The 16238-nt window shown below is 45.0% G+C and overlaps 1 protein-coding gene across 1 annotated transcript in view; it reads left to right on the top strand.

Annotated features, from left to right (window-relative positions):
• The first annotated feature begins 5482 nt into the window (after positions 1-5482).
• The window catches only part of LOC146181458 (S-methyl-5'-thioadenosine phosphorylase-like), a 14229-nt gene continuing 3473 nt past the window's right edge, over positions 5483-16238 (top strand). Inside the window, exons 1-7 of the mRNA XM_084576511.1 lie at positions 5483-5699; positions 5769-5855; positions 6741-6799; positions 8672-8839; positions 10196-10298; positions 11652-11804; positions 14466-14552. Coding sequence (XP_084432637.1) covers positions 5673-5699; positions 5769-5855; positions 6741-6799; positions 8672-8839; positions 10196-10298; positions 11652-11804; positions 14466-14552 — 684 coding nt within the window. The 5' untranslated portion in view covers positions 5483-5672. The remainder of the gene's footprint in view (positions 5700-5768; positions 5856-6740; positions 6800-8671; positions 8840-10195; positions 10299-11651; positions 11805-14465; positions 14553-16238) is intronic.

Below are 16238 nucleotides of genomic sequence, written 5' to 3'. Positions count from 1 at the left end.
GACAGTATCAATGTATGACCTCACCATTGTTAATGAAAATACTTCTCCGTATTTGTAATAACTTACTTTCTGTACATAGCATGTTTTGCGGTTCTGTCCATCTGTGTATTGAGAAATGGCTTCTGGACTCCAGGTGGCATTTTGCAAGATCTATCAAGGTTATTATAGATTTAGCAATGAGATTTGAGCATGACCTTGAGAAAAGTATGGCAGGAGTTGAAATGTATTGTGTGCACGCTGGTTAGTCACTTCTTTGTGTAATGTTGGAGCTGGTGTGCTCAGATTGTGCAGATCTTCCTGCATGATTGTAGTAGAGTAAGCGACTGAAAGAGGAGAGGAGCTGACTGGAGAGATGACAGAACTGACACACGCATACTGGGAAGGCTGCTCCACTTTGAGTGATTGGCACAAGCTGTGTTGGGCTAAATGGCTCTCGATTCGGATCACAGACACCAATTCTTTGAAGAGAAAGTTGCTGATGTCTTCAATACACAGTTCTCATTCTCAAGCCAGCAAAAGGTTTTTCAGTTCACTCTGTACTAGATAGCTTAAAGCTGCTAGAGAGGCAGCCAAAAATGAAATGGCAGACCATCTTGGATAATTAACACCTTTGTGTGTATCTGCACATTGTTGTGTGGCACATAATGCATCACTGGAGTTTGGGATGTATTTGCAGTTAGAGGAACTCTCATCCTGCTTCTCTGAGAGTTGGGACTTCTATGGACGGTGTTGAAGAGCTCTTATACTGGTCAGAATCAAAACCCTTAGGCTGTATTGCATACCTTAAGTGTCTTTTTATACTTGTCAAACAAGCAAAACCTCCTAATGAACTACAGTCGTGCCCCGTTAATATGACCCCCGTTAATATAGACGACCCGAATTATGGACAGTTTTTCTGGGGACGAAATCTTTTCAATGTATTTATGCCTCGTTAATATGGAAACTCGCTGTCCGGACAATAGACAGGGGAAGAATGCACGCGCCCCACTTGGGCCCATGTACTTTTGTCTCGTTAATATGGACAGTGCTTGAAAAAAAAGGCAGAGGAGTCCGAACGCAAGTTAAAGAAGGGCGCACCACCCGCGAACCTACGCGACAGCCGATACGGCGGGATGCCTGAACCGAGTCCTGTGGGGTTGCAAAGAACCAAAGCGGGCGTGTCGTCGTTCTAAGGGAGGGGGAGCGCAAGAGCGTAGAAAAATGTACACAGCAAACCGAGGGTTAGCATAAGAAAGACCCCGAAAGGGGGGGAACCAGGAGATTTCTGGGTGCAGCGGAAGTGTTGCCGCAGTCGGGAAAACAGCAACATGTGGTTGCAATAAATTCTGCTGAACGTAAACAGAGAGGCCGGTAAAAGCGTAAGAAATGACAGGAAGAAAGTCAAGTGCCTACAGTGGTGGTGGGACTGAAGTTTTCTTTCCCAAAGCGCAATGTGTGTTCCATGAAGCCGTTAACGCTTTTCGGTGAGAGTTAAAGGTCAACTTCGGTGGTTTTTCCATCATTCTGTGTTTTTGGTCGAATTACATTCCTCGGCGCGTCCTGACTCGAACACAAAAAACCGTTTTTCGAAATTTCAATTAGAAGTATTTTTAAGAAGAAAAAACAGCAAATCGAGACCGAAACTGCTTTTACCGCCAGAAACGACGTCCCAGGTGACGAAATGGCGACGTCACACTCAGTATTAGAGAAACACTCGTACATGCGTTGGATGGTGAAAATAAAGTATGAAAATCATGAAGCATTGCATAAAATGTCTGAGGTAGTTCAATATAAGCCTCACAATTTCATAATCATGCGGGAAGTGGACAGTAATGCCGGTATACTGTTTGTGACGTCAGAAACTCAGTGTTGCCGGCAGAAATAGTCTCAACTTAAGCCATGAAAACAGCATATTTTAAAGTCGTGTTGCGCGCGAACGGATTATCGTACGGTGCCCAAATTTTGTAGAATGCGTCAGGACGGAGAGGAGAACCTACAGTAAAATTTTTATTAGAATATTCGAATGTCAAAAAACCCCCGGAGTTGCCCTTTAAGACACACTCACAAAGTAGAGCGACAAAAGAAAGGCGATGTACGAACACGCAACCGGGACCGGACGTACCGTCCTGGACTCACTTCCCTCTCATGCTCCTGGTTTTCGTCCCTGTTGCACTGCCAAACTGCCAAAGTATGCACACTAGACGGGTCCATATGTCGGCTTCGCTTTGAGTCAATGATGCTGCCTTGACAAGGTCTGAGCTCTTCGTAGTCGGCTAGCCGTCATTCCAAAACTGTACTTCAGCTTGCAGTGTTTGTTTTATGGGAACACATAAAAACGGCGCCAAGAAGATGGGATGTTGGATAGCTCTCTGCATAGCAGCTTGCCAACTTGACTCCCTTGCTTCCTTACAGAAACAGTACAAGGCAAAAAAAGAAACAGAAGAACGAAAAGGCAGAAAGGTTAACTAGGCAAAAAAGTGCATAGCATCAGGAGCCTGCAACCCTCAACTTGAGTCTGGCTTTTGGCATGGCGGGAATTAAACGCAAAAGAATACAGCTGAACGCAGGCGCGAAGAAATCTGTGAATATAAGCGGCAAAAGCCATCTCAGTCAATCCAAGCTGCGAGGGACTAGTATCGACAGCTCAGCTGTTTCTTCGCCTCAGGAGAATCTCAAGCAGCTACTTAGCGGCTACTTTGCTCAGTGAAGAGGCCATTTTGGAAGTGGCGGTGAGTAGAGAATCAGACGCTGATTCATCGGCCAGTGAGGAGTTCGTGCTCGAAAGTTCGACCAACACAAAGCCCAACATCAGGGATGTCATGGTGAGCGAGTCGCTTCAGACTGCATTACAATGTTTCGAAGACAACAATGACAAGGATAATGCACTCAAAATTGCCGGTGTTCTGTGAAATTTTGAGTCCAGTGCGCATCATTATGTACAAAAGCAGTCGTTAATTACAATTCTCTTTTCTCAATAAAATCCTTTTTGTTTTTATTCATGACTCGCTTTATGGACAGTTTTGGTCGGAAACCAAAGTGTACATATTAACGAGGCACAACTGTATATAGAAAATGGTCACATTATCACATGTTTTATTTTCAGGCAGAAACTATGACTGAAGAAAAGGCGAAAGTATTTCACGCACTGACAAACATATTCCTTTCCACCCAACTTACTATTGGGAGAAAATGCTATGAGTTGCTAGGTTTCTAAAAGTTGGAATTGTAAAATTCGCATTTTAAAAGCTAGTAGTTCATGTGCATATTAACAGTAAATATAAACATCCACGGCTACCGCTGAGTGCTATAATGTATCTCCACCTAAATTTTAGGGGGAGTACTCGGAGGTAGCCGCGTCAGTTTGGTGTCGGGAACACACTGAAAATCCAGCCTAACTTCAGTGGCGTCATTCACCATACCAGCACACGTCGTGTCCTGACGACATACCGTAGCACATGGAAGAAAGAATACTCCATGCCATAGCGATATACAACCATGCGTCTGATGTTTAATCTTTTGGGCCATAACCCCTTTCCCCCCCCCCTTTTTTTTTGCAGTTTATTGAACAGGACATTAGCAGGCTAGGTTTTACATTACTTTTTTTTTTTCCGAAACATCCGAGACTTCCCTTTAGGCACAACCGAAGATTATTGCAAGGAAAGAAAGTAGCTATTGTGAACAGTACAGCTGACTCCAAAACTGGGAAATAGTGCCATTATGAGATAGATGCACATTTAATCCTAAAGCATGAAAAAGCTGCCGGAGGCCATCGAGGGAGGGAGGGAGAGCGCGCGGCGTGAACACCTAAACCCCCCTCCCCCCTCCTCTGATTTAACTGATTTATTTATAGGAAGGGAAAGGCGCGGTAACTGTCTCACTTGTTTTTCTGTGGACACCGCACCGTAAGGGAAGGGAGGAAGATGGGAGTGAAGGTGGAAAGAGAGAAATAGGAGCCGTAGTGGAGGGCTACGGAGTAATTTCGACCACCTGGGGATCTTTAACGTGCGCTGACATCGCACAGCACACGACGCCTCTTCGTTTCGCCTCCATCGAAACGCAGCCGCCGAGGTCGGGTTCGAACCCGGGTACTCCGGCACAGTGGTCGGGCGTCTTACCACTGCACCACCCCGGCGGGGCACCCCCCTCTCTTCGCGCTTTGCGACTGCTGTTCCGGGATCGAAAGGCCCCCGCAGATTTGGTGGGTGAGGTGAGAGCGCTCGGTGAAGCGGAATAAACTTCCCGCCTCCAACTGTTGAAACTACAGTCCACAACGCTACTTCTATCGGCGAGTGGTTTATGTTTTTTTCTATTTTTACTATAACTTCGATTCGTGGCTTCATTGTTTGTTCCAGAAGGCCCTTAAGCCTAATAATAGTATAATAATTGGTTCGCAGGAAGGGAAAGGCGCAGTATCTGTCACGCTGTAGACACCTGAACCGCGCCATAACTGATGGATGTATAGGAAGGGAAAGGCGCGGTGTCTCACTTGTTTTCCGTGGACACCTCCACCGCGCCGTAAGGGAAGGGAGGAAGGTGGGAGTGAAAGTAGAAAGAGGAGCTGTAGTGGAGGGCTACGGAGTAATTTCGACCACCTGGGGATCTTTAACGTGCGCTGACAGCGCACAGCACACGGACGCCTCTTCGTTTCGCCTCCATCGAAACGCAGCCGCCGAGGTCGGGTTGGAACCTAGGTACTCCGGCACAGTAGCCGGGCGTCTTACCACTGCACCACCCCGGCGGGGCGAACCGCACCATAAGGGAAGTGAGGCAGGTGGGAGTGAAGGTGCAAAGAGAGGAAGGGGAGTCGAGCGGAGGGCTACGGATTAATTTCGACCACCTCGAGATCTTTGATGTGCGCTGACATCGCACAGCACACGGACGTCCGCCACTTCGTTTCACTTCCATCGAAACGCAGCCACCGGGGTCGGGATCGAAACTGGGAACTCCTAACGAGGCAAAAAAAAACATTTTGTTGGTGCTTAGGAAGAGTTTTGCATTGGCGGCAATTTTTATATTCAGAATCGTCTTCCTCCCCGGTCGTGTTAAGAAAACCCATAATTTTTTTATAACGAAAGGTTTCACCAAAGAGTCTCCATTTGACTGAAATCCTTTCAGCACAGTGTTCTCGTGATTTTACCATGTGCTGACACTCATTAAAAGGAGCGGCACGTGCACTAAACACGCAGTATCGATTTTATTTTACAGATTTTCGCACTGCAACACTGTTTTTGTGAGCGGTCGCGCGCTCGTGCGTGTGGTGGGGCTGTTGGACACGCTGATATCTTGGCGCCAATTTCGAACGAGTTTATCTGCTTACGATGAATAAATGTTTCGCCCGCTCACCACAAGCTGCCAAAAAGTCGTTCATATGCCGTGCTCTCGCTCCCTGTGCTCCTTCGTACAACGCGAACAAACCGAACTATAATAATTAGCATTTTCATAAACGTACTAAGTGTCCAACCGCGGCCGCCGCTAACACCTGTGGCCAGTGCACTATCATCATCGAAAGTAACCCCGACCTCGACTCTGCGGCGGCACGGCACGTCGACAACGCCCATCATTCAATTGTTGGTTTCAACTGGTTTCAACAAACCAAGCGGAACTGCGGCAATTGCGCGTCAGAGAACGTTTTGTCGTCGAGGTTAGCGGCTGCTCAGTGCTCGCCTTACTCGCGGTGCTACGTCCGACCGACCATGGAGGCAGCGCGAAAAGCCATCAAAGTGAGTGCAATCGCGCCTCACGCGCTCGCGGCATCGTTGGACAGCTCGCGATCGCAATGGTATTCGCAGGTGGGTATCATTGGAGGAAGCGGCCTCGATGATCCGGACATCCTGGAGAATCGCCAGGAGCATGCCGTGAAGACGCCGTTTGGAGAGGTATGAAGCACAGATAACGGCCGGAGAACCTGCATACACGTGGTGGCGTGGATCCGTTCTGACGTGCGATCGTTTTCTGTCCAAACGTTCGTCGACTTTGGCGGTAGATTTTGCGCATTAGTTGATTGTTTTGTCAACCTTCGGAGTGACGTTCCGATGTCGTTCTAGAGGTATAACTGCTTCACCGAGCTCCAGATAAGCAGGCCGGCCATATATAAACGAACGTGTAGCCAGTGTGGGCCCGATCGACCTTGAAGTTCTCGAGCAGAAATCATGCTCTACCATTATCAGTGACATCGAGCTGCTAGATTTGCATAATAATTTTGCATGGAGTGATACCGTGTAGCGTCTAGGCCTGGTCTAAATGTGGCGAAGCTGGCAGAAGGCCTTCAGCTGCATTTTTGCACCATATGGCCAATATAACTGCAGCACACATAATGTGTAGGTTCCACCTGGGTGCCATAAACCTATATATGCCAGAGGCACCAAAAGAACCTGTTGGCTTGCCTGTTCTGCAACCTGTTATGGGAGCAGATATTTCTGTTCAGGCGAAAGCAGCATTCAAGATCAGCAATGCCTCAAGCTGACTATGGTCTGCTGGTTTGAAGTAGCCTAAGATGTCCCACGTCAATTCTGTACGTAATTGTGAAGTTACCTTGTGTGCACAGCTAGTGATTCTGGTTAGTAGCAGAGCAGTGCAGAATTCTGTAAAATGTTCGTAAAAAAAAAAGTGCACCGCTCTGTTCGTGTGCAAATGCCATGGCTGTGCACATAAGCAGCTTCTTGACTGTGTGGAACTTGGGTGCCATCAGTAGGGGTTATACAGAGGCTACTTATGAGCCACTCGTGTTACAAAAACTACTCAACTGTCATCTTGCCTTGCAGCCCTCTGATGTGCTCGTGAGTGGAAAGATTGGTGAGGTCGACTGTGTGCTGCTGGCCAGGTGAGGGCCTTGACTGTGTTATGCACTGACTGATTGTGACCAGTTTTGTCATGTGTGGTTGTCATGTCTGAGGTGTTTTATATCAGGGAAACGGGGAAAATCGAGCAGTATAACTGCGGGTGCCCACTTTTTTTCTTATTTTAAAGGCATTTTGGAAACATAGAGAAATGATGGTTTAAGCCAGTGTTATTTTTCACAGCATAATTTACTGTCAGAAGTGAGTGTGAAGTGTGAGAAGTGAAGTAGAAGTCAGAGCGGTGATTAGCCTTGCATAATTTTTGTGAGCAATTTCTCTGTCGTAGCAATGCGTTAAATAAAAAGTGAAGCAAAGAGTTTGTGGCATAGTTTTGTGACCGAGCCAAAGTTACTCTATTAACTTGGTTTGTTATTTTGCATATCTGCATTGTCGTGTTAACTCTAACTCAGTTGTGCTCTACCAGATTTGCTAAAACCTGAGCAGTGTTTGTTTTCTTGTGGCACTCTTCAAACTGGCAAAACATGAAAGCATGTTCAGAATATGCTCAGTCTACTGAAAAGGTTCACAAGATGTGCGTGTGCAGAAAAATAATGTATATTTTAGGGCAGGTACACAAACCAGTCTCCTGAAATGTGTGCAAATAAGAAATGTAACACTGCGAAAGCATGCATTCACAGGACAAGAGAACACTATGTGACACAAGTGCTGACTGTCAACTGAACTGATGCACCCAGTCTGTGTCGGCCTTTGGCACTGAGTATCAATTTGTAAATGCAGCCAACAAATGAATGTTCTGTTTTGTTTTTAATTTTATATTCTTGCTCTTCCTGGTTTGAACTTGAGATGCTATTTCTGGTTATTATCATCCCTGTATGATCCTCTTCCTTACCTTTTTCTCTTCTTTCCTTTTTTTTTTCAAACCTTATGTATGTGTCTGTTTTCCAGCACTAAATTCAGTTGAAAGTCAATGCTTGTGTCAAGTATTTTCTTCTCTTGTGTACGCATACTTTTGCACTCTTATTTTTTACTCTCATAATGCACAGATTGCCCAAAATATGTCTTAATGAAATGCGTGTGAGCATTAGGAGAAGTGCACATTCATGAGTCACAATACATCAGCATTAGCAAGACACTCTGTAAACTCTTCCTGGTGAAACACAACTCTGTGGAAAGTAGTTTTGCACAGCTGTCATCTCTGCTTTTGTACGCTTGCCACTGTACAGCTTGGCAACTTCACTGACTTGGCGATTGACTGAATGTCATTATTGGCAACATCTTTGAGTTGCTTTTAGACCTCAGTGAATTTTTGTAATATATATTTGCTAGCTATTCTTTCCCATGCAGCTTGACAGTTTGTGTAACCCATCTCTTTTCTCCTGTGTTATGGGAAATCAACAGTTCATTCTTAATCTCACTTTTATGTGAAGATTGAAGGACGTGAAGCGTGCCTGCCTAATGCAAAAGAGAAAAACAAACAGTGCATCAGAAATATTTGCCTTTTTTTGTCAGTAGCCTAGACCAGCTGACAACATTTAAAAAAACATTTTGCGTAAAGCTGTGACTTGTTTGCATCCATACATCTTTCAGTGATTACATCTCACCATTTGTTTTGTGTAACGTTGCGTTTTGCACTGCTAGTTTTGGGGGATTAGAAGTTAGTGGTAAACTACTGTAGTGCATGGAACCCAGTGGAAAAAATTGCCAGACCTCTTTGTTTACTCCTGAGCTCTCATGCTCTTGGCAACAAATGGAGCAGCAGGCCACATTCAAGAAAGCAGAGGCTGTTTCATGCATGGAGCCTCCTTCTTTATCAGGCCAGTAATGCAAGGAAACGAATATAAGTGAAGGTCTCTGTTCCTCCCTTTTCTCCTACCGCCCCCTCGGGCTTCTCGTAGACACGGTCGCAAGCACTCAGTGATGCCGTCCAATGTCAACTACCGAGCGAACATCTGGGCACTGCGAGAGTTGGGCTGCACGCACGTCATTGCCACTACCGCCTGTGGCTCCCTGCGCGAGGACATCAGCCCAGGGCACGTTGTCATCTTAGACCAATTTGTTGACAGGTATGAACACCAACTGGATGCTGCGGGACAGCGCTTAGATGCATGCCTGCCTTCGTGTGCTTCACCTGTACTGCCATCGAGTATGAACGACTGTAGTAGGTGCAGCTAAGGCTTATCAAAAGGAAAACGGTTGGGGTAATGTTGGTAATTTTATGGCACGGGAAGAGAACACAGTGAGCCACGTAGCTGGAGGTATTGATGTCTAAGTCAAAATCAAAAAGAAATTACCATGGGCTAGATATACAGTACAAAGGCGAGGCAACTGATGGTTCCTTATATTATGGAGTGTATTTGAATAGAGAGAGCATGGGAAGGATGTCAAAGTGCTCTGTTGGCAGATAAGATTGGGAAACTTGTAGCAACAAGGTGGCCACTGCTAACAGAGGGCTGGTTAATTGGAGGCACATGGTACAGGCCTTTGCCCTCTAGTGAACACAGGCTGATCATGATGATGATGGCCATCTGTTCAATAGTAGCATCTGTATGGTAAACATCATCGCCGACCCAGTTTGCTGTAACTGAAAACATCCACATTCTCTAGCTAACCCAAAACTATGGTTTACTCAGGTAGAACTGAGGCTTAAGGAACATGCGGGCTGCAAATCACACTCTCCAAAATTCACTTATGTCATCTAGGTAGGCCTGTGAGTGAATACACTTACCCTGTGCCAATTACAGTACTTAGTTATAAAGTTAATTATACATTGGTGTCATAAGATTATGACAAAATAATACTTCGCACCTGTCTCTTACCAGCTTGGCTAGCTTGGCTTGTACATTGAATTTTCATTTCAAATTGCTTGTTAGCTACTGCATCAGGGTGTCAAAGTACCAGCTAACTGTTGTTCGTTCTGTTGCTTGAGTCACTTAAATGTCTCGGACTGGCTGCTCCTATATTTTAATGTCCCGGTGGTTGGAAATGAGCATATTTCCGCTGTGAATAATAAAGCTGCTCTAGATGCAACATGTATACTGTTCTAAAGCAAGGTTTTTGTTCTGATTTATGGTGTAGTTCAACTATTTTATTACAGAACAGTCCGCAACAATTTAACGGGTATAACAAACAGAACATTGTTTCCCTTGGAACATGATGCAGTATGATTGGTTACAGGCCTAATTTTGAACACTGGTTATTGGCATTATTATTATTATTATTATTATTATTATTATTATTATTATTATTATTATTATTATTATTATTATTATTATTATTATTATTTTACTGTGAAAGTTCATTTAGTTTTGACTCAGGCTAATTGCTGTGAGGGCTTTGACAAAGTGAAAGCATCATTTTAAAGATGCATATTGCTCCATGCAAGACATATGGTGCCATGTTTAAGTCACTTTTGTCTGCAGGACAACCAAACGGGCGCAGACCTTTTACGATGGTGGTAAGGACTCGCCCAAGGGTGTTTGCCACCTCCCCGTTGCGGCACCTTTCCACCACGGAGTGCGCAAGGTGCGTTTGTTTGCTGTACCTTTTGTGGGTGGGCAAAAAAAATGTGTGTAGGTGGGGTTGAAGCTTGCCTAACAGATCACATATAAAAATGAGCCTGGAGTAGTTTTGGAAGTCTCTGTCAAAGCAAAGCCAAGGCTGGGTGCAAGGCATGCATATGTGTGTTTCATTCTTAGCTCATTGTCAACAGTGTGTGTGTGCGTGCATGCGCATGTGCATTTGTTTGTGTTCTTTTGAGAGAGAGAAACTATAATACTATGTGTGAAGGGAAGTGCAGAGTGAGAAAGTGCAAAAATGGGGGGGGGGGGGGGGCAGGAAAAGGCAATTAAGGCAGTCTGAGAATGGAACATTTAAAATCGATGTTTCGTGATGCTCACCGACTCCTAGTTCACCAACATGCCTTAGCTTCAAAGAGCTGAGCTTATGTTCATAGTCAGCTGCTAGTGGCAAAATAAATATGAATCAAAGATATGTGCCCCCTCCTTACTGGCCACCGTTGCCTCCTGTGCAGAACTAGGGATATGCAGCATAAAACTTTCTCAAAACACAGGAAGCTTCTTCTTGTGACTTTTGCCAGCCAGAAGCCGGAGGAAAGGCAATCTCCGCAGAATGCTAAGTAGCTGTGTGTGTGGAATTAGGTGGCAAGTGTCGCTTCAAAGCAGGCAAGAGAAATATGATTGCTGGCTCAGTATGCACCTGTTCAAGAGGTAGAGATTACCCACTGCGGTGTGAAACATGTTCCTACAATTGGAGTTATCTTTACTAGGAGCACTCTTGACAGAGCTGGCTCGCATGCAGCCAATCTCACCATTTTCTGTCTAAATGGGTGATGTGAAACATCCAGATAGCCAATTTTAAAACTCGGCCCTTAAGCCTGCTCATTCTCTAATGTTCGGAGAATGCGGAGAAGTACTCACAGTCAACCACATCCTGATTACATGCCCAAAACTAGAGACACTACGGAGAAAGCATTTCACTATTTTTTATGATCGTGCCATCCCTTTCCATCCCAAATTACTTTTAGGAGAAAGAGCAATAATAAACTTAACATGTGTTCTTAGTTTTTTAAAAGAAGCAGACGTTCTGAATAAACTGTAAACTTTAACGAGCCTTCTTCCCCTTTTCAAATAAGAACAGATTTTAACCTTGCTCTTGGCGCATGATAGCCTCAGTTGCTTATGCGCCAAAAAACGCCAATACAATACAATCTAATGTTCGATAACAATGTTAGGCTAGGTGCAGTGGTTAGGGGAAGGTGCTAACACCTTCACCGGCAAGGGGATCAAGTGGTCAAGTTTTTTTTTCTTGAAGGCTGGAAGACCCCGATTACCTTTGTTGCTGTATCTCCCATCTCAGGTTTTGATCGAGGCTGTGCGGGAGCTGCAAATTTCACACCACGAGACTGGCACGGTGGTGACCATCGAGGGCCCGCGCTTTTCGACCCACGCCGAAAGCTGCATTTTCCGCTCCTGGCGCTGCCACGTCATCAACATGACCACGGTGCCAGAGGTATGCACCCACCTGTGTTTGCACTTGGCCATCTCACCTTTTCCTGGGATATCTGTGTGGTGGCATTACATTGTGTACTGCTTTGTGCATGTTCTCTTTCACTCATTATTCATTCGTTACTGTACCCTTAAGTCCGTCGCTGAAACTATCGTCGGCTCATTGGGCTCATTCGAATCACCAGCCTTAAAATTGTGAGCTGCCTCCTTCCTTCTCATCCTAAACAAGAAGAATGTCAGGGATAATTCTTGGATGCTATCTAGCTCCCTAACTACTTGGAAACTCCCATACTTGGAAACTGGGAATGTTTGCACTACCAGGGAAAAAATAACATCGAGAACACTGCAGAGATCTGCATTGGAGAAATGCGAAAGCATGTGTGTTGACTACTCTTTACACTCTAGACTCTAGTGCTCTAGAGTGTCATGAATTATCGCTTTTGAGTGTCATGATTCAGCACTTGTGAATGTGTTGACTAGACACGGTCATAACTTTGACTTACACAAATCATGGGCTCCATATTGGATCTCCAATCTGACTGACACGTGACATGAAATAGGCTTGACATGACATTTTTATACCACTTGTTATTAGTACATACACATACATACACATATTGCATTTTGCTTCCATGCTTAGCTTCCACGTTTTGGGGACACGTTTTTGCAAACTTAGGCAATTAAGGCTTTCGTCTTAATAATGGCTACCCGAGTCTGCGTGGACGCTTGCAGTTTTTCATTTGCAGCAATTTCTATGCAGGATAACTTTGCCAAAGAGCACGGTGCCCATATTCGCACTTCTTGTGCTGGGCCTTGTCTTATTGGCACTTACACATTTAGGATTGTTGAGAGGACTGTATAAACTTCACTATGCAGGTAGTTCGAGCCATTGGGTATGTACGGTTTTCACCTTGAGGGAGATTTAGAGGTCAAACTTCTCTGTTAAGCCTGGTGGTCGCCGTGTGACTTCACATAGACCACCAAGTGGCCCATGACCATTGTCAGGGTCAAGGTCATGTGACCTGGTGGTCGCCATGTGACGTAGCCCATCAAGTGGCTCGTGATCACTGTCAAGGTCACATGAGCATTGTTTTCATCTTGAGGGGAATTTAGAGGTAAAACTTCTGTGTTAAGCCTAGTGGTCACCATGTGCTTTGGGGCATAGTCACGTAGGCCACCAAGTGGCCCGTGACCACTGTGAAGGTCAAGACGATGTGACCTGGTGTTTGCCATGTGACTTTGGGGCATAGCCACGTAGGCCACCAAATGGTCCATGACCACTGTCAAGGTCACATGAGCACAGTTTTCTCCTTGAGAAAGATTTAGAGATCAAACTTTTGTGTGAAGCCTGGTGGTCGCCATGTGACTTTGGGGCGTAGTCACGCAGGCCACAAGGTCACATGACCTGGTGGTTGCCATGTGGCTGGGGCATAGTCACTTAGGCCACCAGGTGGTCTGTGACCACTGTCAAGGTCACATGAGGCGACGTCAGTGTGATGCAGCGGTAGAGGACTCTAGAGGGGCAATACTGTATGAATAGGAGCCCCCGGGCTCTTGCCTGATTACAATACTGCACAAGATGGAGGAGGACGAATACCCTGCTACAGTAGCATGTCGGAGCGCGAAGAAGGCACGTCGGAATGAGGTCTTGAAAAGGCAGCATGCCAAAAAGACCAATGAAGAAAGGGCTTTATGTTTGGAGAAACGCACAGTGTGTTTAATCCAAGCTTGGCATTGAGCATAGCCATGTACATGAAGCTTTCGCTTCCCTCCAGGGTTAACCAAAGTTAAACCGCCAGCCAATTTTTTAAATTGCAAGAACAGTCATTGAATCACAGACATGGTTAGGCTTTTGTAGGGCCTTATTCCCATTCTGCTATCTACATTCAATTGGGGGCTACACTTATGGGTATGTATTCCCCAGCTTGTCAGCCCAGAATTTGGAAAGAGAAACTGCTGTGCTCAGAGCATATGGCTATGTGCTGCAACAGGCGGGGATAACAAAGTATGAAAAGGACAACCCTTGAGAATTGTATTTCATCCAATTTGCTCACGGATATTAAATGCTTGACTTGAGTTGTGCCTGGAAATTGCAGCAAAGCTATTAGTGGCTCATTGGGGGAATGACTTATTGGTGTAACACACGACGTGACCATCTTGTGGTCGTGTGACCCTGTCTGACGTGACTGTGACATCAGGAGCAACCATGTGCCACCCAACCATACTCCGGACAGATGCTGCTACAGTGTTACATTACAGATAGCAAATGCATAAATAACATGAGAACACAAGCTGGACTGGTAAAGCATGTTGGTAAAAAAAAAAAATTGGATCATTGAACACAACCCTCAGACATCTGCTGCTGGTGAACAGCCACAAGTTTGGACCATTCTGTGAGAAAAGCCACTTCAACAGATATTTTAAATTGGCAAAGTCTGCTGCTGTACGGCTCCTGCAAAAAAACTCTTGGACACTGCCTGAGAATTTGGATGACTAGATGCAGGTGCCATCTACTTGCACTCTCTCGTCTAATGTGACAAACAGCTGACCGCTTGTCAAATTTCATTGCATTCTACATCCATGTACTACTGCTGTAGTGCAGTGGTGATTCGAGTGGTCTTTCATTGCCATGTCAAATGCAAACCCAATGTGTGTCATCACGCAGGTGATCCTTGCCAAGGAGGCTGGCCTTATGTATGCTGCCATTGCCTTGGTGACGGACTACGATTGCTGGCGGCTCGACATTCCGCATGTGAGTGCAGCCCTGCCCACTTTTCTTTTCACGAGCATTCTTTGGCTGTTTGATGAAAACAGTTTGAAACGACTCTTATGCTGAGGAGGACATTGACAGCACATACTATAGCAGCCAACTATCAAACTGTTCTTGGAGCTGCCCATCCACATAGAAGCATTATTCTTTCTTCCTTTCTTTCTTTTTTCTGAGAGAATGGTTTTAAGATTTTTTGCACTAACCGTCACTTGCATGTGACACAAGAGTACTAAACATAAACGATATCGAAGCATCTCTCAAAGCAGGGGCCAATAAACCGTCAAAAAGGGGGGCAATGACCTTTATTTGCCTTTTAGATGTCATATTGTATCGCCTTAAATACAGTAATGAGCCGCTATGTCAGGAATAGGATATCATGGTTCAACTAAAAAGACAGATCAAATCACTTATGCACGAGTGAACGTTGACTAAATTGCATAGCCTCTTCCACAGTCTCTTTGATGTTTGTTCCTGAGACATGGTTTTTTTTGTTTGTTTTTTTGAGTAACTTGCACGTGGCAAATGATAGTCCACATTATCACCTTGAAGGTAGAGCTAGGTATGCGACTAGTGGTTTTGCCACGTTATGCTCGTTTTTCATTTCTACTCAGTAGATCTTGTTTCCCCATTGTTGGACAAGGGGGTGCTGATAGGTTAAGCCGAGGCGTTTAATTATATCAAAATGTTGTCCTACTAATAATCATTTCATAACATACTGGACCAAATTCTATTTTGCTATCCTAGATTGTACTGTGATAGCGTTAAAGGCCCCATTCTGCATCTTTAAACGCAGAGCCTGGGTGTTTTTCTCGGCACAAAGAAAGCCTGTAAAGGATGTTTGTGATACCTTGTTAACAGCTGTAGCGGACAGTGTCACTTCATATGCTCCAGTGGGCGGGTAGCCAGGTGCCTAACATTAGAGCGATTTGGCAGTCTAGTTGGTTCTGCATGGTGACGGAACAGCCCAAGGGAAGAGACACAAGGATGGAAACGGCACTCGCGTGTGTCTCATTGCTTCGATCCTTGTGTCTCTTCACTTCCGCTGTTCCATCACCATGCATTCTAGACAGGCACAGGCTGGTTCAGCATCAAAGGTAAAGAAAAATAAAACATTCTAGGAGGCCTACTAATGTGACCTCTTGGATAAGTGTGAACGCAGGGCTTTTAAAAGCTGGAATTTAGTTAACTACGTAGCATAGCCCGAACATATTTCACGAGAGCATGCGAGTTAGATTACAGACTGACGTGCTAGAGAAGGTTTCAGCAAAGCTGGCCCCCAAATGCCTCAATGGTGACCAGAAGCATGAATTCGTTGCGGCTTCTCAGGCCAACCTGTAGCACTTTTAGACAGAGGATGGACAAAGTTTTTCTTCTTTGCTCACACCAAAAAGCAGCCGAAGTCTAGAGAAGCCGGCTCCGATTGAAACAAGGTTGCTTGCCTATAATGCATTTATTAGGACAAAGCTCGAATATGCGGCGGTAATTTGGGACCCTCATAACAAAAAAGACAAAAAAAAAAAAGAGTGGGTACAGAGAAAAACTATTCGCTTTGTGTTCAGCAAATGAAGCAACACAGTATCCCTCTATTAGTGACTCGTAGAAGAGTTAACAGGTTAATTTTCTTGCAACAATTTTTTACAGGTAAGGAAACTACAGATTCACGTAATT

The sequence above is a fragment of the Amblyomma maculatum genome, chromosome 8 (genome assembly GCF_055883805.1).
Source record: "Amblyomma maculatum isolate TAMU_Amacu chromosome 8, ASM5588380v1, whole genome shotgun sequence".
Taxonomy (NCBI): Eukaryota; Metazoa; Arthropoda; class Arachnida; order Ixodida; family Ixodidae; genus Amblyomma; species Amblyomma maculatum.
This window is presented reverse-complemented; position numbering and strand designations above follow the sequence as displayed.